The 19,659-nt window shown below is 46.7% G+C and overlaps 1 protein-coding gene across 2 annotated transcripts in view; it reads left to right on the top strand.

The window, feature by feature from the left end:
* Nucleotides 1–19,659, top strand: part of ACACB (acetyl-CoA carboxylase beta) — a 164,481-nt gene that overhangs the window by 30,733 nt on the left and 114,089 nt on the right. Inside the window, exon 1 of one of the 2 annotated variants that reach the window (XM_017879719.1) lies at nucleotides 6,210–6,488. The exons of the other annotated variant lie outside the window; for it this stretch is intronic. Within the exon in view, the coding sequence (XP_017735208.1) occupies nucleotides 6,442–6,488 (47 nt within the window). The 5' untranslated portion in view covers nucleotides 6,210–6,441. Of the gene's footprint in view, nucleotides 1–6,209; nucleotides 6,489–19,659 lie in introns of those variants that run through there. 2 annotated transcript variants of the gene reach the window in all.

The following is a 19,659-nucleotide window of genomic DNA, read 5'->3' as shown; positions in this document are numbered from 1 at the left end:
TTAGTAAATGTGCCTAATAAATGTGTGTGTGTGTGTGTATGTGTTTGTATGTGTGTGTCTTAGAGAGACTGTAAAGAGTGTCTCCAAATAGTAAATAATCATTTTTATGTGGTATGATTATGAGTGATTTAAATTTTCTTCTGCATTTTCTAACTTTCTGCTCTAAGTATCATTTTATAATGCATTTTAACAATGTCTAATAATAAAACAGTATAAAAATATTGGGGGAAAGAGTAAACCAATCATCTCACTTCCTAGAAAGGAAGCTGAAGCCCAGAGAGATTCCAGGCCTCCCAGCAAGATCATCAGGGGCCCAGAGCACCATTTGAACCCAGACCCCCATTTGAACCCAGACCCTTGTTAGCTGTGGATGTGAAATCAGTCAGCGAACTGCCAGTATTAGTGTCACTGCCTAACCTTTCCCCAGGGGGCAAGAGGCTTGGGTTCCAGGACGGGCACTTCTGGCCTCCTCCTAACTTGTTCTTTCTATTAGTGGGAAGGGTTGGGAGATTGGTCGTTTATGGACAACCTTTAAGTTGTATGAGCTTGAGGACATCATCTACCTTCTCAGGGGCTAGACTGGACACTCTGTGGTTCTTTGTGGCTCTAACAGTTGGTGGCTTTGTTCCTTTATGTGTGGAGGAATGGACAGCAGGGAGGGGCTGGGAGATAGAGAAGGAGAGTAGCTGGAAAATGGGGGAAAGTTTGTTAATTTCAGGCAGGCTGAAGCGGGAGGATCGTTTGAGCCCAGGAGTTCGAGGCTTCAGTGGGCTATGATTGTGCCGATGTACCCCAGCCTGAGCAACGGAGCAAGAGCCTATCTCTCTTAAAAAAATTGTTAATTTAGAACCATTTTCTCCCTGGTAAATGACCGCAGGTGGTCTGGGTTCTAGGCAAGAGAGAGGACACACTAAGGGATGAAATGGTGGGTGGGGAAGCCAAGGTTGGTCCCATCCATTTGTTGACCCAGGAGCAGTTATTGCGACCCTGCTGGGTGCCAGGTACTCAGTTGGCACTGCGGATGCAAAGATGGTGAGATACAGCCTCTGTCCTTAGGGAGGCCAGGGCAAGGGGTCTGAGAGCCCACAGGCCAGGGCATTCCCCATCATTTTTACAGGGAGAGTTGTGGAATAGTTAAGAGCACAACATGCTGGTGGCTGAGGCTGGAGGCTGGTGTGCTGACTTCTCCACCTAGCCATCATGTGACTTGGGGGAAGTTCTGTGACTTTCTGTGCCTCCGTTTCCTCTAAAACGAAGTCATAGTGTTACCTCCCTCACAGGGTTGGGATCAGGCTTCACTGACTGCTGTGAGCACAGCACTCAAAGCAGCACCCATGGTGCGATCATGGTCATTAGATCCAGTGCACGGCATAAGGGCCCAGGACCCACAATTAGGTCTGGATTCAGACCTCTCCTATTACCTCTCTGAGCTGCAATTTCCTGCTCTGTTGAGGCAGGATAATACTAATGCCTATCTTAGAAGATTGTTGAGATCGAGTGGGAGCAAGTGCTGGGGGTAGACGGCCCAGAGGTGGTTCAGTAACCATTAGTTGGGTGGGCTTCCTCCAAAGTTCTTGCCTGTGCTCATAGTTATTCCCAAGCCCTGGCTGGGCTTACACCTTGAAGGTGTAGCAACCTGTGTCTACGGAGGAGGAAGAGGATTGAAAAGGCAGGTAAAGTGTCCCGATAAAAGGATAAAGTCCAAAACAGCAGATGAATGCTGAAGTGTCCCTTCCTGCCACCGTTTACGACCATGTTGGGATCACTGAGGTAAGAACAGTTTAGCAAGGCAGACCTCAGATCCCAGGAAGGCGAATGAGGCTCTGTGGGGTCTGGACATGCAGAGGGGGGCCTGCAGGCGAAGGTAGGTGAAGGAATACCAGGAAAGGGGGCGGACACCAGGGACCTGGCATCTCCAGCTTCCCAGATAGCAGACTGGGCGGGCTTGCAGTGCAGCCTCCCAACTGCTTGTTCGTCATCCCAGCCCACACCTCTTATCAGCTCCAAGCTGGGAGCAAGTCAGGAAACTAAATTGTCTATCAATATTTTTATGTGCCCCTGAGTAAGGATCTTTCCATAATGTTTAATTTATTCATTTATTGACTTAGGAAGGGGCTGGCAGAAACTCTCTTTTCAAGTCTCTTTAGCTCCTAAAATGTTTTCTTTTCTTTTCTTTTCTTTTCTTTCTTTCTTTTTTTTTTTTTTTTTTTTTTGAGATAGAGTTTCGCTCTGTAGCTTAGGCTGCAGTACAGTGGCGCAATCTCAGTTCACTGCAACCTCCGCCTCCCGGATCCCGGTTCAAGCAATTCTCCTGCCTCAGCCTCCTGAGTAGCTGGGATTATAGGCATGCACCACCATGCCCAGCTAATTTTTATATTTTTAATACAGATAGGGTTTCACCATGTTGTCCAGGCTGGTCTTGAACTCCTGACCTCGTGATCTGCCCTCCTTGGCCTCCCAAAGGACTGGGATTACAGGCGTGAACCACTGCGCCCGGCCTCCTAAAATGTTTTCTAGGAGCTTGGGGGAAAGAGGATCCCTGTCTTTGAGTTGTTCTTGTATTAAGTTAATACAAGGTACAGAGCAACTAACCATTCATACATTCCCCTCCCCCTTAAGCATCACTGCCCTTTTTTAGAAAAATCATTCACTTCTGGTCTATACTTAATGTAACAGTCCCCCCCACCCATATATTGAAAGGGATTATTTCATTTTGCTTTTCTGCAAAAATGAAGGCAAATTATATGTGGATGATTTTATCGATGAGGAAGTGGAGAGAAGGGATTTACTTAAGGCCATCCGTGAGGGGAAGGATAAGTTCAAGCCCGTGGATGGCACGGTCTTTCCACCATGCTGCTGGTCACGTGCATGTGGATTTTCTTATTGATTTTGTGTGTGTATTGTTCATTGACCTGGGTTTTCCCTCTGTACTAGCAGCAAGTAAAATTGAGCCTCTAGGAAGTCTGAGAGGAAGGGCTTAATGCATGAGACAGCAACTACCGCCATGCTTGAACTGTTTCATCAAAAAGCACAACTACGGATGTTTGTATAAAGGTGATGGTGTGCTTGGAGGTGGATATTAGGTTGGTGCAAAAGTAATCGTGGTTTTTGCAATACCTTTTAATGGATGGCAGGAACTGCAATTAGTTTTGCACCAACTGAATATTATTCATTTCTTTCCATCTTCTATTCCCTAATAATGCAATTAGAGAAAAATGCAAGGTCATGATCACTATGATGAAATGACGAGCCCACCCATCTAAGTGAAATCCCTTATTTGAGACCCTGGGTCATAGTGAGAGATGCGTGAGGCTGTCTTTCAGGCTGTATTAGCAGAGAAGTGAGAATATCTATACAGTGTTTAAGTAGTGTTGGGGTTTTTGCAATAGAGAATAAAAATCTAGAGCAATACAAGTATGCTGGCAAGCAGTTCTCTTCTGCATGATCCTAACTGACTTTGGGTAGGGTTGGGGTGTTTTGAAATAGCTTCATTTCTTGATTTTCATTGCTTTCCCTATTTTGAGGTGGTTACATTTACACTGGGGACATTAGGGGGGCAAACACTTGTTGGTTTTGCTTTGAAACTCTGAAAATCGGGATATAGTGGGTTACTTTTCTGGAGGAGGTGAAAACAAGGCTGTGAACACCTTCCCAGAAACTTGAAGAACTGAGAATTTTGTTTATCTGTTTTTTTTTTTTTTCTTAAACCTGTTGTTGAAATGTTATTTAATATATGAGTAGAGCATAGCTATCCACTGCTGTCAGGCATGATGCTTAAACAAGGGCCAAGGGTGTTTATGTTGTGGCCAAGTACTTGGCACCCCCTAGAAGTGTGGCCCTGCCTGTGCCTTTTCTTTTCTTTTTTATTTATTCATTTATTTATTTTTGAGACGGAGTCTCACTCTGTCGCCCAGGCTGGAGTGCAGTGGCCGGATCTCAGCTCACTGCAAGCTCCGCCTCCTGGGTTCACGCCATTCTCCTGCCTCAGCCTCCCGAGTAGCTGGGACTACAGGCGGCTGCCACCTCACCCGGCTAGTTTTTTGTATTTTTTGGTAGAGACGGGGTTTCACCGGGTTAGCCAGGATGGTCTCGATCTCCTGACCTCGTGATTCGCCCGTCTCGGCCTCCCAAAGTGCTGGGATTACAGGCTTGAGCCACCACACCCGGCCTTCTTTTCTTTTCTTTTCTTTTGAGAAAGGGTCTCACTCTATTGCCCAGGCTGTAGTGCAGCGAGATCATGGCTCACTGCAGCCTTGGCTACCTGGGCTCAGGTAATCCTCCCACCTCAGCCTCCTGAGTAGCTGGAATTATCGGTATACATCACCATGGAGACTAATTTTTATATTTTTAGTAGAGATGGGGTTTCACTATATCGGCCAGGTTGGTCTTGAACTGCTGGCATCAAGTGATCTGCCTGCCTCTGCCTCCCAAAGTGCTGGGATTACAGGCATGAGCCACTGCACATGGCCTGCCTGTGAAGTGAATTTAATTGTATTTTAAAATTTGTTCTTATGTTTTTGTTTGTTTGTTTGTTTTGAGACAGTCTTGCAATGTTGCCCAGGCTGGAATGCAGTGGCCTGATCTCAGCTTACTGAAACCTTTGCCTCGTGGGTTCAGGTGATCCTCCTGCCTCAGCCTCCAGAGTAGCTGGGACTTCAGGCCACCTCGCCACCACACCCAGCTAATTTTTGTAGTTTTAGTAGAGATGGAGTTTCACCATATTGGCCAAGCTGGTCTTGAACTCCTGACCTCAAGTCATCTGCCCACCTCGGCCTCCCAAAGTGCTTGGATTACAGGCATGAGCCACCATGCCCGGCCTGTTTTCATAATTCTGATACATTATATTTTTACACATTTATAGGATACATGTAAAATTTTGTTACATGCATAGAATGCATAATGATTGTAGGGACCAAGGGAAAAACTTCTGCTTTGCCCTCTGAAGTTTCACTGAAAAATTAATTTGTTAAAGGCAGATTAGTTGGAGAAAAGGCGCACAAATTTAATTAATGTGTACACTGGGAGAACCACAGAGTGATTACCCGGAAGAGAATTTACTGGCCAGCATTTACATTATTTTTGGTTTGTTTGCTATGAAAGTAGGCTACCTTTATTATTATTGTGATGACTTCTAGGTAGTGTTTTGGTTCTTTGTATTTATTATAATATTACTTGAAGAAGCATTCATTCGTTTATTTTTTATTTTTTGAGATGGAGTGTCACGCTGTCACGCAGGCTGGAATGCAGTACTGTCATCTGGGCTCACTTCAATCTCCGCCTCCCGGGTTTAAGTGATTCTCCTCAGCCTCTTGAGTAGCTGGGACTACAGGTGTGCACCACCATGCCTGGCTAATGTTTGTATTATTAGTAGAGACAGGGTGTCACCATGTTGGCCAGGCTGGTCTCAAACTCCTGACCTCAAGTAATCTGCCTGCCTCAGCCTCCCAAAGTTCTGGGATTACAGGCATGAGCTGCCAGGCCCGGCCTCATTCATTTATTCTAACTGGAATCAGTTTTGAGTTCAAGACCCTGGGCTCTGGCACTTCAGATAACATGCATCTCTGGGCCTCAGTTTCCTTATCTGTATTATGGGGATAAAAACAATAAGATTGCCATGAGGATTAAGTGACACAGAGGAACAAAGGAGCACTTACTAAATGTTAGTCTTACCCGTTTATTTCGCATCACCGGGCTGCTGGGGTCTTCCCTGTCCTGGAGGCACTCGCTTTAGTAGCGGACCCAGGTGGTGGAAACTACGTGCTAAAAGCACACTGGGTGATCGCGCGGCCACCTGTCCCTGGGAGTGGAGGTGAAAAGATGAGAGAAACCAGGAATTTGGAAAATAAAAGTCGACTTGACAACAGGGACTTTTAACGGGCACAGTGGCGACCTCTGACTCATATTTTAAATTTCCCATATTTTCCACCGCTTCCCTATCGTGTGTGTATTCAAGCATATCAATTGCCGCCAATATGTGGGGGTGTGCCACCCTAGAACTATTCTGCAGTCGAGGAGCTGGGGAGCAAAGCAGAAGAGAGACTTTAAAAAAAAATATCTCCGCAGCTCACTTAGGCTGCCCAAGGTCAGCGGCTGGTCGGAGATAGGCCGGGCCGGGGGCGGAGCTCTGTCCGGAAGGAGGGGCCTTCCTGGGGCGGGGTCGGTGTGGGGCGGGGCCTGGGTGGGGCCTGGGCGGGCGCGTAGGCCCGGGGCTCTGGCGCGCACGGCGCATTTCGGGGATGGAGCAAGCGCAGCGCGAAGTTGGGCGCCCGCCGGCTGCAGCAGAACTCCGCCCGCGGCGCTCTAGGACCGCATCTCGGCCTCCAGGTCGCGACCTGGCTGTCTTGCTGGGTCCCGGGCCTCGGGTCGGCTTCAGGCGGTTAAGGGGTGCATGCTCTGCACCCCTGCGGGAGCCCGGTGGGATTGGCCGGCGGGGTGGTCAACATGAGTCCTGCCAAGTGCAAGGTCTGTTTCCCTGATCGCGAAGTAAAGTAAGTAAGCCTGCAATTGGAATGACCGTGATCTTTTACAAACTTATGCAGTCTTCCCTCCCCTTGAAGTCAAGCTGTATGTCCTCTTAGCACCACCCCCTTTACCCCCACCCCTATCCAAAGAAACACGGGCTTGAGTTGGCCGCTGGGGAGATGGTGCCCGCCTTGGAAACTCTAGCTGGCCTTGGCGGGAGGGGAGGAAGGAGGCTGGACTTGGGGATGACGTTGCTTGGAGGAGGGTGCTCCGGAGCACACAGGTACCTAAAGATCAGCCCGTGGGCAGGGGCACCCCTTCCCCGCTTGCTTTCCTTGGCCTCCAGAAGGCTGATGGTTGTGGAAGGTGGTCTTTTTGTAGCTGAAGCCCGGGCGAATCGACATGAACTTGAGCAGGCATCTCATTTAGGGTCATTTTCTGAGTAGATTAGAGTAGGCATCTCAGTGCCTGAGTGCTTTGTAGCTCTACCTACTTGGTTTTGTTTCTTTTCTTTTTTGTCTTCATTTTATTGCACTTAAAAAAAATTACCGCCGGGCGCGGTGGCTCAAGCCTGTAATCCCAGCAGTTTGGGAGGCCGAGACGGGTGGATCACAAGGTCAGGAGATCGAGACCATCCTGGCTAATACGGTGAAACCCCGTCTCTACTAAAGAATACAAAAAACTAGCCGGGCGACGAGGCGGGCGCCTGTAGTCCCAGCTACTTGGGAGGCGGAGGCAGGAGAATGGCGTAAACCTGGGAGGCGGAGCTTGCAGTGAGCTGAGATCCGGCCACTGCACTCCAGCCTGGGCGACAGAGCCAGACTCCGTCTCGAAAAAAAATTACCAAAGTGATTGTCTGTGGTTGACAATTCAGAAAATTATAGATAAGCAAAAAAGAGGAACAAAATCACCCATAATTCCACCCCTGTGATGTTTGTTAACAGTTGTATGTTCTTCACTTTTTTTTTCCTGTGCAGATATGTTTTAATTTATAAACTTGAATCATGCAGAATATTCTGTAACTCACTTTTTCATTCAGCATTATTTTTCTAACACAGGGCTTGGCAAACTATGACCCGCTGCCTGTTTTGTTATGGCCTGCAAGCAGAGAATGGTTTTTTCATGTTTAAGTTATTGAAAAAAAAGTCAAAAGAAGAAGATTGTTTTGTGACACGTGAAAATTACATGAAATTCAAATTTCAGTGTCTATAAATAAAGTTTTATTGGAATGCAGCCAAGCTCATTGATTTATTATTTATGCCTAGTTTATGGCTGCTTTTGTGCCTCACTGGAGGATTTGAGTGGTGGGACAGAGACTGACCAGATCTAAAGTATTTACTCTCTGACCCTTGACAGACAATGTTTGCCAGTCCCTGCCTACAACATACTTTTACTGGATCCATAGAGTTCCTTTAAATGGGTGCACCTTAAAATGTATGAATAGTCCTGGCCAGGCAGGGTGGTGCAAGCCTGTAGTCCCAAATACTCAGGAGGCTGAGGAGGGAGGATGCTTTTGCCTAGGAGTTGGAGGCTGCAGTGTGCCATGATCGTTCCTGTGAATAGCCACTACACTCTAGCCTGGGCAACATAGCAAGACCCCATCTCTGAAAAAAAATGTGGTCAGATGTGGTGGCTCATGCCTGTAATCCCAGCACTTTGGGAGGCCAAGGCAGGAGGATTGCTTGAACTAGGGAGTTCGAGACCAGTTTGGGCAACATAGTGAGACCCCCATCTCTACTAAAAAAAAAAAAAAATTAGCTGAGGATGGTGATGCATGTCTGTAGTTTCAGCTACTCGAAAGACTAAGGGAAGAGGATCGCTTGAGCCTGGGAGATCAAGGCTGTAGTGAGCAATGATTGTGCTACTGCACTGCAGCCTGGGCAACAGAGCAAGACCCTGTCTCTTAGAAAAAAGTGTGAGTAATCCCCTGTAAGTAGTGGATATTCAGGCTGTTTCTCCTTTTTTTTTTTTTTTTTTTTTGCTATTATCAACAGCACAGTGAGGAATACCCTCGTAGCTGAATCTCTGCCTCCATCCCTTATTTTCTTAGGATATGTTTACCTGGTCCATAAACATTCATGCACACCTCCCATGCATAAGGCCTGCATCTAGTAGCAGGACGGGTCACAAAAATGTTTGGGAACCATGACCTCCGCCCTCCAGGAACTTGGGTTCCTTTGGGGAAGGCAGATGTCTTCTCAGTAACTCCAATTCAAGGCTGATGGATACAACAGTAATAGCCACTACCATTCATGGGGTGCTTTAAGTGTGCCAGTACTTTGTAGGTGTGGTCTCATGCCATCTTCAAAATACCACTGTGGGGCACTCAGTGGAGGCTGTTGTACCCTTTCTCAAACCACTTTAATGAAACAAACAAATAAACAAACAAAAAACCTCACACGAATTTGGAATTGTCCCAGCAAGTCAGGACATGGGGTCACCCTATTTATAATAATATGGAAATACTTTGTTGGGGGACTGCGTTGTTCCTCTCTTAGTTTACAGTGGCTAAAAAGATGGATTTGGATGATCCAACTTTGCCACCAAGCTGTATGATCTTCTGGAGCAGGTACCATCAAGCCTTGGAACCTCAGTTTCCCCATTTGTCCAAGCGACTAGCCCTCATGGGCCTCTCTGGAGTTCATTATTATTATTATTATTATTGTTGTTGTTGTTGTTATTATTATTAGAAACAGTGTCTTGCTCTGTTGCCCAGACTGGAATACAGCGGCATGTTCACGGCTCATTACAGCTTCAGCCTCTGGGCTCAAGCAGTCCTCCCACTTTAGCCTTCTAAATAGCGGGACCACAGGCATGCGCCACCACACCCAGCTAACTTTTGTATTTTTTAGAGAGACAGGGTTTCACCATGTTTCCCAGGCTGGTCTTGAACTCTTGAGCTAAGCAATCCTCACAACTCAGCCTCCCAAAGTGCTGGGATTACAGGCATGAGCCACCACGCCCAGCTCTTTCTTGGTTCGTTGAGACTCTGTGTGGAAGTTGCTGGTCTTGAGTACTGCCCTGAGTCAGCATAAACATTGATGCAAACTAATAAGTAACACAGAGTTCAGTTACGAAAGAGCCCTCTGGAGTTGGGAGACATTTGGGATCTTGTCCTGAAGGCTTGGGCCATCTAAGAAGCCAGAACTCCTAAGTAGGTGAGGTCGCAAATGATGACTGATTTTCCATGGCGTGAGAACGGGGTCACAGTTCAGAGAGTAGATAAATGAGTGTGGATCAGAGCACAGAAGGGCTTGAAATAAAGTTGGGGATGAGAAGGCAGAATTTGTTTTTTAATGAGTCCCATTTCACTGCCATGCAATTCTGCTCTGAAAGGCCAGCTGCCTGCATGCAAATATTGGCTGTAGACCTATAAGGGGTTTTCATTCTTGGCTACACGTTAGAATTTCCTGGTGGGGGGATTTTGAAAAATCTAGATGCCGGGTACCCCACCTCTACCCCCTAGAGATGCTGGTGGGACTCCAGCATCGGAATCTGATAAAGTTCATCATGTCAGGGTTGAAAACTCGTGCCTAGCTCGGGGTCAGCAGACTGCTATTGTAAACGGTCAGACAGTAAATATTTTTGGCTTTGTGGCCATGTGGTCTCTGTTATAACTACTCAACTCTGCTGTTTCCTGCACCAGGAGCCATAGTTATGTAATTGAACAGGCCTGGCTGTATTTCAATCAGTTATTATTTATGGATGGGGAAATTCAAAGTTCAAGTAATTTTTATGTGTCACGAAACAGGATTCTTTTGATTTCTTTTCTTTTTTTTTTTGATGATTTAAAAATGTTGGCTAGGCACGGTGGCTTACGTCTCTAGTCCCAGCACTTTAGGAGGCCAAGACAGGAGGGTTGCTTGAGGAGTTTGAGACCAGTCTGGGAAACATGATGAAACCCCGTCTCTACAAAAATAAAACAATTAGTTGGGCATGGTGGTGCACACCTGCAGTCCCAGCTACTCAAGAGGCTGAGGTGGGACGATCACTTGAGCCCAGGAGTTTGAGGCTGCAGTGAACTATTTTTGCATCACTGCACTGTAGCCCTGGCAACAGAGGGAGACCATGTCTCTATAAAAAACAATTTAAGGCTGGGTGTGGTGGCTCACGCCTGTGGTCCCAGCACTTTGGGAGGCCAACGTGGGCGGATCGCCCTGAGGTCAGGAGTTCAAGACCAGCCTGGCCAACATAGTAAAGCCCTGTCTCTAATACAATAATTAGCAGAGCATGGTGGCGCACACCTGTAGTCCCAGCTACTCGGGAGGCTGAGGCAGGAGAATCACTTGAACCTGGGAGGTGGAAGTAGCACTGAGCTGAGATCGTGCTGCTGCACTCCAGCCTGGGCGACAGAGCGAGACTTCCTTTCAAAACAAACAAACAAACAAACGGGCGACAGAGCGAGACTTCCTTTCAAAACAAACAAAACAAAACAAAACAAAAAACAATTTAAAAAGTTAAAACCACTCTTAGCTTGTGGGAGATACAAAAACAGGTGGCCGAGTGGATTTGGCCCGTGGGTCCTAGTTTGCCCACCCACCCCTGGCCTAGCCAAGGTAGTCATCCCAGGGGGTACTGATGGGGTAGGTGGCTTGAGAAATTTCCAAGGGTCCATTTCTGGAGAGTGTGGTTTTGTGCTGTTTGAACGATATCAGCCTTTACTGGGCTACACAGTGTTCTTTCTTGCTTTCTTGTTTGGAAGTAGTCGTAATTACAGCATTGCCTGGCTCAGAATCACCTCTCAGTGCGGGTAGCCATTACCATCTCTATTTTACAGAAGAAGAGAGAGGGGAAGGAATTGAAGGTCTGGTTAATGCCGGGGCCCTAGCCTAATGGCCCAACCTGGGCTCCTGTAATGCTATGCTGCAGAGGCACATGGTAGCTAAAGTGTTACAAGCTATTCACTTTGGCTAGGCCCAGGGAGAGACTGTTAATTCCATCATGTGAGGAAACTGAGGCACGGAGTATTGAAGTAACTTTCCCAAAATTACACAGGTTATAAGCGGTAGATTCCAGCTTCAAAGCCTAGGAGGATGGCCGTAGTCTACCAGAGTTTCTAAACTGCGGCTCTTTTGACACTTGGGACTGTCCAATTCTTTGTAGGGGGCTATCCTGTGCATTTTAGGGTGTTGAGCAGCATCCCTGGTCTCCACCTACTAGATGCCAGTAGCACATCCCCCAAGTTGTGACAACCAAAGGTGTCTCCAGGTATTGCTCCCCAGGGAGCAAAATTTCTCCCAGTTAAGACCTCAGGGCCAGGCGTGGTGGCTCACCCCGGTAATCCCAGAACTTTGGGAGGCCATGGTGGGCAGATCACCTGAGGTCAGGAGTTCGAGAAACCCTGTTTCTACTAACAATACAAAATTTAGCTGGGCATTGTGGCGGGCGCCTGTCATCCCAGCTACTCGGCAGGCTGAGGCCGGAGAATCGCTTGAATCTGGGAGGCAGAGGTTGCAGTGAGCCGAGATGGTGCCACTTCACTCCAGCCTGGGTGACAGAGCTAGACTCTGTCTCAAAAACAAACAAACAAACAAAAAACCTCAGCATTATACATGTTTGTCTCTTATTTGAGAGGCAATATAAGAGGCCATATGTGTAATGCATATTTTAAAGTCCAATTAATAGAGGGGCTTCCATTTATCTCAGATTGTCTTTCTGCCTAGAAGTTAGATTCTGAGGTCAGCTGGAGTTGGATTAGAAACGGGGCTCTGCCACTTGCCAGCTGTGTGACTGGAGGTAAATGGTCCTCTCTGAACCTCGGTTTCCTCATCGTGAACCTGGAGATGACAGCCTCCTCCATACAGGGCTGTGGAGATTCACAGAGAAGTCCCCTGTGCCCAGTCCATAGTGGGCAACCGAGAATGTTTATTTCCTCCATTCCCGATACTATTCTGCCTGGCCTTGTGCTCCGGCAGCTGACTGTATTTGGTGTTTGGCTGACACCTCTGCTGTTGGTTGTACCTCAAGTCATTTCTAAAATCACCTTGAAACATTTCAGCTCTCACCCTTGCCCAGCTGTATAAGGACAGGACTTCTCACTGGACAATGGCACTTCGGATGATCCTCCTTCAGTGGGAGCAAATGCTGGCTGAAGGTCAGCCCTCTAGAGCCAATGTTGGTTGGCTTCCAGCTTTATCACGAAGAATTAAAATAGCCACTTGCCTGGAGATTGGGCCTGAAACAAGGCCAGTCCGGCAGCTTTGTGTGTTCGCTTGCCTAGCCTGTGGTAATGGGCTTGTGGCCTGCCTGATGGAGGGGCTCTGTCACCAGTTTTGAAATCAACATGGTGGCCAAGAATGGTTTTTTTTCCCCTAGGCCACAAAATGAAGGTTTTTTTTTTGTTGTTGTGCTTTAGGTCAAATTGCTGGAGTTTTAATGTTTGTATGTGTAGACATGGGAGGTCTCAGACTTTCTGAAGCTGAAGGATCAAGCCAGCCAGTCAGGGAAGGTCGTGGACAGAATGAGGGGTGCGGCTGTGGGTGGGAATGTCAGTTAGTATAACCTCTGTGGAAAGTAGTTTGGAGAGTTCTCAAGGAACTAAAAATAGATCTGTCAGTCTCTCCAGCAATCCCACTACTTGGTAGGTACACGAAGGAGAAGAAATTGCTCGGTCAGATTCTCTTTTCATTGGGAGGATCTTAACATGATTGGTTGAAAACAATAAGTAAAATTAGCATGGAGTTCAGTTGTGGTGGCTCACGCCTGTTATCCCAGCACTTTGGGAGGCTGAGGCAGGTGGATCACTTGAGGTCAGGAGTTCAAGACCACTCTGGCCAACATGTAAGATACAAACATTAGCTGGACATGGTGGCGGGCACCTGTAACCCTAGTTGCTCGGGAGGCTGAGGGAGGAAAATTGCTTGAACCTGGGAGGTGGAAGTTGCAGTGGGCTGAGATCGTGCCACTGCACTCCAGCCTGGGCGACACAGTGAGACTCAGTCTCAAAAAAAATAAAATAAAATAAAGAAATAATTATATCAAAAAGACACCTGTACTATTCACAGCACTATTCACAGTAGCAAAGATATGGAATCAACCTAAGTGTCCATCAACAGATGACTAGATAAAATTTGGTGTGTGTGTGTGTATATATATATATATATAATTTGTTTACGGCTCAGTATTCTCTTGTGTGTGTGTATGGTGTGTGTGTATATATACGCATGTATATATGTACATGTATCTATGTATTATATATAATGTGCATACACACATATATGGGTAAGTGTACATATATGTCCATATATACATGTATCTATGTGTGAGCATGTATAGATATGTATGTATATGTGTATACATGTACATATATATACACACCAGGGAATACTAGTGTGCCCCAAAAAAGAATGACATGTCTTTTGCAGCAACATGGATGCAACTGGAAGCTATTTTTTAAAAATTATTTAATTATTTATTTATAATTAATTTCTTTTGAGACTGGATTGAGACTGCCTAATTTTTGTATTTTTGGTAGAGATGGAATTTTGCCACGTTACCCAGGCTGGTCTTGAACTCCTGGGCTCAAGCAATCCACCCACCTCGGCCTCCCAAAGTGCTGGGATTACAGATGTGAGCTCCCACACCCAGCCGAGGCCATCATCTTAAATGAAATAAGTCAGAAAGTCAAATACCAAGTATTCTCACTGTGGGAGCGAAATAGTGTTTCCACATGGATGTAGAGTATGGAATAATAGACACTGGAGACTTGGAAGGGTGGGAGGAGAGTGGGATGAAATACTACCTGTCAGACACAAGGTGTACTATTTGAGTGATGGTTACACTACAAGTCCACACTTCATCACTACATAATATATCCATGTAACAAAACAACACTGTACCCGCTGAATTTATACAAAAAAGAATGGGGAGAGTGGATGGGTCAGGAGCAGGCCTTGGGCTTCATGGAGCCGGGAGCAGATGAGTGGCCTGCTGCTCTTTCTGGTTAGGTTAGGAGATCAGCTGCATCTCTGCATCACTGCACTGAGTGATAATATAGCACTTACTATGCACCAACACCACCTTTTACTTACTAGGTCTTGACATATTTAATCCTCAGAACCTTATTTAACCTTTATTTCTATGTATTGACTTATGAATGAAGTATGTGTTATTATCCCCATTTTACAGATGGGAAACTGAGTGCTTTGCCCAAGGGGCACTGGAGTGGCTGTGGCTTTGGGTGTTCCTGTTACAGAATAAATAGCTTTATTCTTATTGAAAATAACACATCATTGCAGAACATTTTGTAAAACATAGCAAAGAGGTAGCGGCTGTTAATACTTTAGCATTTTTTCCCCCAGATCAGGGGTCTGTCTGCAAACGATGTTCCTTGGATTGCATCCCTTTTTTTTGTAAATAAATAAAGTTCTTCTCTCTCTTTTTTTTTTTTAGGTAGCGTTTCACTCTGTTGCCCAGTCTGGAGTGCAGTGGTGTGATCTTGGCTCACTGCAACCTCCACCTCCTGGGTTCAAGTGATTTTTGTGCCTCAGCCTTCCCAGTAGCTGGGACTACAGGCGTGTGCCACCATACCCAGCTACTTGTATTTTTTTAATGTGAATGGGGTTTCACCATGTTGACCAGACTGGTCTCAAACTCTTGCCCTCAAGTGATCCACCCATCTTCGCCTCCCAAAGTGCTGGGATTACAGGCGTGAGTCACCATGCCCAGCGTAGCATCAACCTTTTAGAAGCTGGAAAGTAGATGAATGAGCGGTCACTGGCTTAAGGCTGAGTCCTAATGGAGCAGTGAGGAAAGTTGGGGACCCCTGGCCATATGTACCACAGAACCCCCAAAAGGCATGGTGTCTGGCAGCAAGGGATGCCCCTGGAGCTGAGGGGTAAGGAGGGTACCAAAATGAGAAGGACTGGGTAGAAGACTCCCAGGTCCCCTCCCCTGTCTCCTGTGGCGGGGGCTGTCCACTTCGACCCCAACAGAAGGCAGCAGTTCAAAGGGACATATAGAGGGTCTTGGGAGAGGGGATCGACAGGCACAGTTGAGGGCATGGGGCCTATATCCCAAATAGGAAGATAAGGGTCCGAATAGGTGCTGAATGCTTAGAACTTCCGCCTTCCCCTCGGGGCTCCAGGCTGACCTTTACTGTCCAGGCAGAAGACTGGAAAACTTCTCCCTGGGGAATCTGGCCAGAGAGAGAGAGAGACTGAAGATACTGACTCAGGGGATCCCCAGCACACAGCCCTCCTACCTCACCCTCCATGGAGCACAGGGTCCACCAGGCCCACCCCAGCCTTAGAAACTCTGTTCTCACTCATGGTCACAAGGTTGGAACCAAAGCTTCCCTGACATTTGGGTCCAGTTTCTTTTTCTTTTTTTTGAGACGGAGTTTTGCTCGTGTTGCCCAGGCTGGAGTGTATTGGCACCATCGTGGCTCACTGCAACCCCTGCCTCCCAGGTTCAAACAGTTCTTCTGCCTCAGCCTCCCGAGTAGGGGGGATTACAGGTGCCCACCACCAAGCCCGGCTAATTTTTTGTATTTTTAGTAGAGATGAGGTTTCACCATGTTGACCAGGCTGGTCTTGAACTCCTGAACTCAGGTGATCTACCTGCCTTGGCCTCCCAAAGTGCTGAGATTACAGGCATGAGCCACCGTGCCCGGCCCTGAGGTCCAGTTTCTCATATATAAGTCAAGGTCCAAACCAGCAGACGCAGGAAGCTTGGAAGAAACAGAAACCACGCTGGAGAAGAGAAGCTTAAAAACCTCTCATTAATATCCTCGTTGAGGTCAGACAGGATGTTGCACTCATAGGAAGAGGATGCTATAACAAAGGGAACATTTGCAGGCCAAAAATAAGTTCGTAGACATCAAAAACATGATAGCAGAAATGAAGAACTCCACTGGATGTTTAGAAGATGAGGCTGAGAAAATCAACCAGTGAGTAGAAGAAGAGAGTGAATAGGAGAGGGGAAAAATGCATAAACCAGTAGGCCAGTGTAGGAATTTCAACATCCAAATATAGGACTTCGGGAAAAAATAGAGAAAAAAAGAGGTAAGGACATCAGCAAGGAAGTATTTGTTTCTTTTTGTTGTTGTTGTTTTTTGAGATGGAGTCTTGCTCTATTGCCCAGGCTGGAGTGCAGTGGTGCAATCTTGGCTCACTACAACATCCGCCTCCTGGGTTCAAGTGATTTTCCTGCTTCAGCCTCCCGAGTAGCTGGGATTACACATGCAGACCACCATGCCCGGCTAATGTTTGTATTTTCAGTAGAGATGGGGTTTCACCATGTTGGCCAAGCTGGTCTCTAACTCCTGACCTTAAGTGATCTTCCCACTTCAGCCTCCAAAAGTGCTGGGATCACAGGCGTGAGCCACCATGTTCATCCCATCAAAGAAGTGTTTGAAGACAAATTCCCAGGATGGGAGTTTCCAGATTGAGAGGGCCTGAGAGATGTGCAGCCTCACTGATGGAAGCAGACACACACCTGAGCCCATCACTGTGAAATCGTAGAGTTCTGGGGACGGAGGGACATTCCTATAAGCATCTGGATATGAAAAAACAGGTCACCTACAAAGAATCAGGGATCAGAATTACTCTCGTTCTAGCAGCCTTGGAAGCCACAACACAATGGCACAAGGCTTCTAAAACTCTGAAGAAGGTTTTCCTTCCTAGAATTTCTTTTTCTTTGAGATAGAGTCTCGCTCTGTCGCCCAGGCTGGAGTCCAGTGGCATGATCTCAGCCCACTGCAACCTCCATCCCACGGGTTCAAGCGATTCTCCTGCCTCAGTCTCCCAAGTAGCTAGGATTACAGGTGCACGCCACCATGCCTGGCTAACTTTTATATTTTTAGTAGAGATGGGGTTCACCATATTGGCCGGGCTGGTCTCAAACTCATGACCTCAAGTGATCTACCTACCTCAGCCTCCCAAAGTGCTAGGATTACAGGCATGAGCCACCACGCCTGGCCCTCCCTAGCATTTCATACATAGCCAAGCGGTAAGGCTGAATGTGAGGGCAGGAGAAAGGCTGAAGTGCAATGGTGCAATCCAGCTCACTGCAGCCTTGACCTCCTGGACTCAAGCAATCTTCCTACCTTAGCCTCCTGAGTAACTAGGACTACAGGCAGGTGCCACTGTGCCTGGCTAATTTAAATTTTTTTTTTTTTTTTTTTTGAGATGGAGTCTGACCCTGTTGCTCAGTCTGGAGTGCAGTGGCGCAATCTCGGCTCACTGCAACCTCCGCCTCCTGGGTTCAAGCAATTCTCCCTCCTCGGCTTTCCAAAGTGCTGGGATTACAGGTGTGAGCCACCATGCCTGGCCCTGAATAGCCTTTCTTAGAAAGCTGCTTGAGGATGTCTTCCACTGAAACCAGAGGGTAAACCAAGGAAGAGCAACACACAGGAGACAGGAAACAGGGGATTCAACATAGACTCCAGGGAATCTCCAGGGTGATGGTGATGAGGAAGCCCAGTCAAGAACAGGGCAGGGAAACTGAGGTCATCTTGTCATGCACGCTGCCATTTTACCATCTTGTTAAGTGGATGAAACTACTGGAGGATATGCCCCAGCGAAACAAGGGAGTCTACCAAGAAAGAGAGCCACCCAATCTCCCAACTTAGGAATCCAACCCCAAGGAAAGGCAAAGGGAATTCTAGGGATGTCAGCAAAGGGAAGCCCCAAAGCGATGGTGGTGTAGGGGCCTAGAGGACAGCCAGTACCTTTGGAAGGAGAACAGAGGCCTCCAGGTGAGATATCACTAGTGGAAAGAAAAAAAGAACTGATCAATTATTTGTTATTATTTTTAATGAGATGTTGCCCAGGCTGGTCTTGAACTCCTGGGCTCAAGCAGTCCTCCTGCCTTGGCCTCCCAAAGTGCTGGGATTACAGGTATGAGCCACCGCATGTGGCCTGATCAATTATCTTATGTGTACTGAGAATCTATTAGGAGGAGTGGGGTGATTTAGCAACAGGTGCAAGGAACACTAAGTAAAGGAAAAAAATCATTAACTCTAGGAAAAGGCGAAAAGGAACTACAATCTGGTACACTGCAGCTCTCATATGTGAATAATGATCACAAACTAGTAAAACATTGAGTACCCGGTTTGCCAAATTACAGTGGACTTCTATGGTATTGACCAGCTGGTGGAGGGCAGCTGATGGGATGGCCTTGTGAGAGAACTAAATTCACATCTCTCAGGATGGGAAGGCCATAGATGCTGTCTCACATGGATGACTCACAAGATTGTATACACATGTTGTTTAGGACTATGGAGATGTGTAATTGCTAGAAAAAATCAGCATCAATTTCCTCTGGTGTGGAGGGACAGGGCAGGAAACCTGTTTTGTTGTTAAACATTTAAAAAATTGTTTTCAGTTTACTAAAGAAATTTTGTGGTCTGGACATTGTGGCTCATGCCTTATAATCCCAGTGTTTTGGAAGGCCGAGGTGGGAGGATTGCTTGAAGCCAGGATTTCAAGACCAGCCTGGGCAACAAAGTGAGACCCCTGTCTCTACAAAAAATAAAATTAAAAAACTTCTGAAATACAAATGTAGAAAAGTACATGAAATATATTAATACTGTGTAACAAGTCTGAACGATTAGAATGTGTGGACTTCTTCCCTGATCATAAAACTCTCACCCTTGTTATAAGTTTTTTAGTATTATTTGGGTTCCTAAATGATGAGCATGTAAAGTCAAAATTAGGATTTAAAATCTAAACATCCACCTTGGGACAGGTAGAAGAAACTGCTGCTTCTAGTTCATGTGCTGGCCTTAGCTGGCCTCTTACGGTGCTTTCAGTTGGATACAGTAGTTCATGCCTGTAATCCCAATGCTTTGAAAGGCTTTGATGTCACTTGACTTCAAGAGTTTGGACCAGTCTGGGCAACATAGTGAGACTCCATCTCTACAAAAATGTTTAAAAATTGGCTGGGTGGCCAGGCACGGTGGCTCAAACCTGTAGTCCCAGCACTTTGGGAGGCCGAGACAGGCGGATCACAAAGTCAGGAGATTGAAACCACCTTGGCTAGCACAGTGAAACCCTGTCTCTACTAAAAAATACAAAAAACTGGCCGGGCGAGGTGGCAGGCACCTGTAGTCCCAGCTACTCAGGAGGCTGAGGCAGGAGAATGGCGTAAACCCCGGAGGCGGAGCTTGCAGTGAGCTGAGATCTGGCCACTGCACTCCAGCCTGGGCGACAGAGCGAGACTCCGACATCTCAAAAAAAAAAAAAAAAAAAAAAA

Source organism: Rhinopithecus bieti, unplaced genomic scaffold (genome assembly GCF_001698545.2).
Source record: "Rhinopithecus bieti isolate Rb0 unplaced genomic scaffold, ASM169854v2 scaffold_11933, whole genome shotgun sequence".
NCBI classification, from domain to species: Eukaryota; Metazoa; Chordata; class Mammalia; order Primates; family Cercopithecidae; genus Rhinopithecus; species Rhinopithecus bieti.
This window is presented reverse-complemented; position numbering and strand designations above follow the sequence as displayed.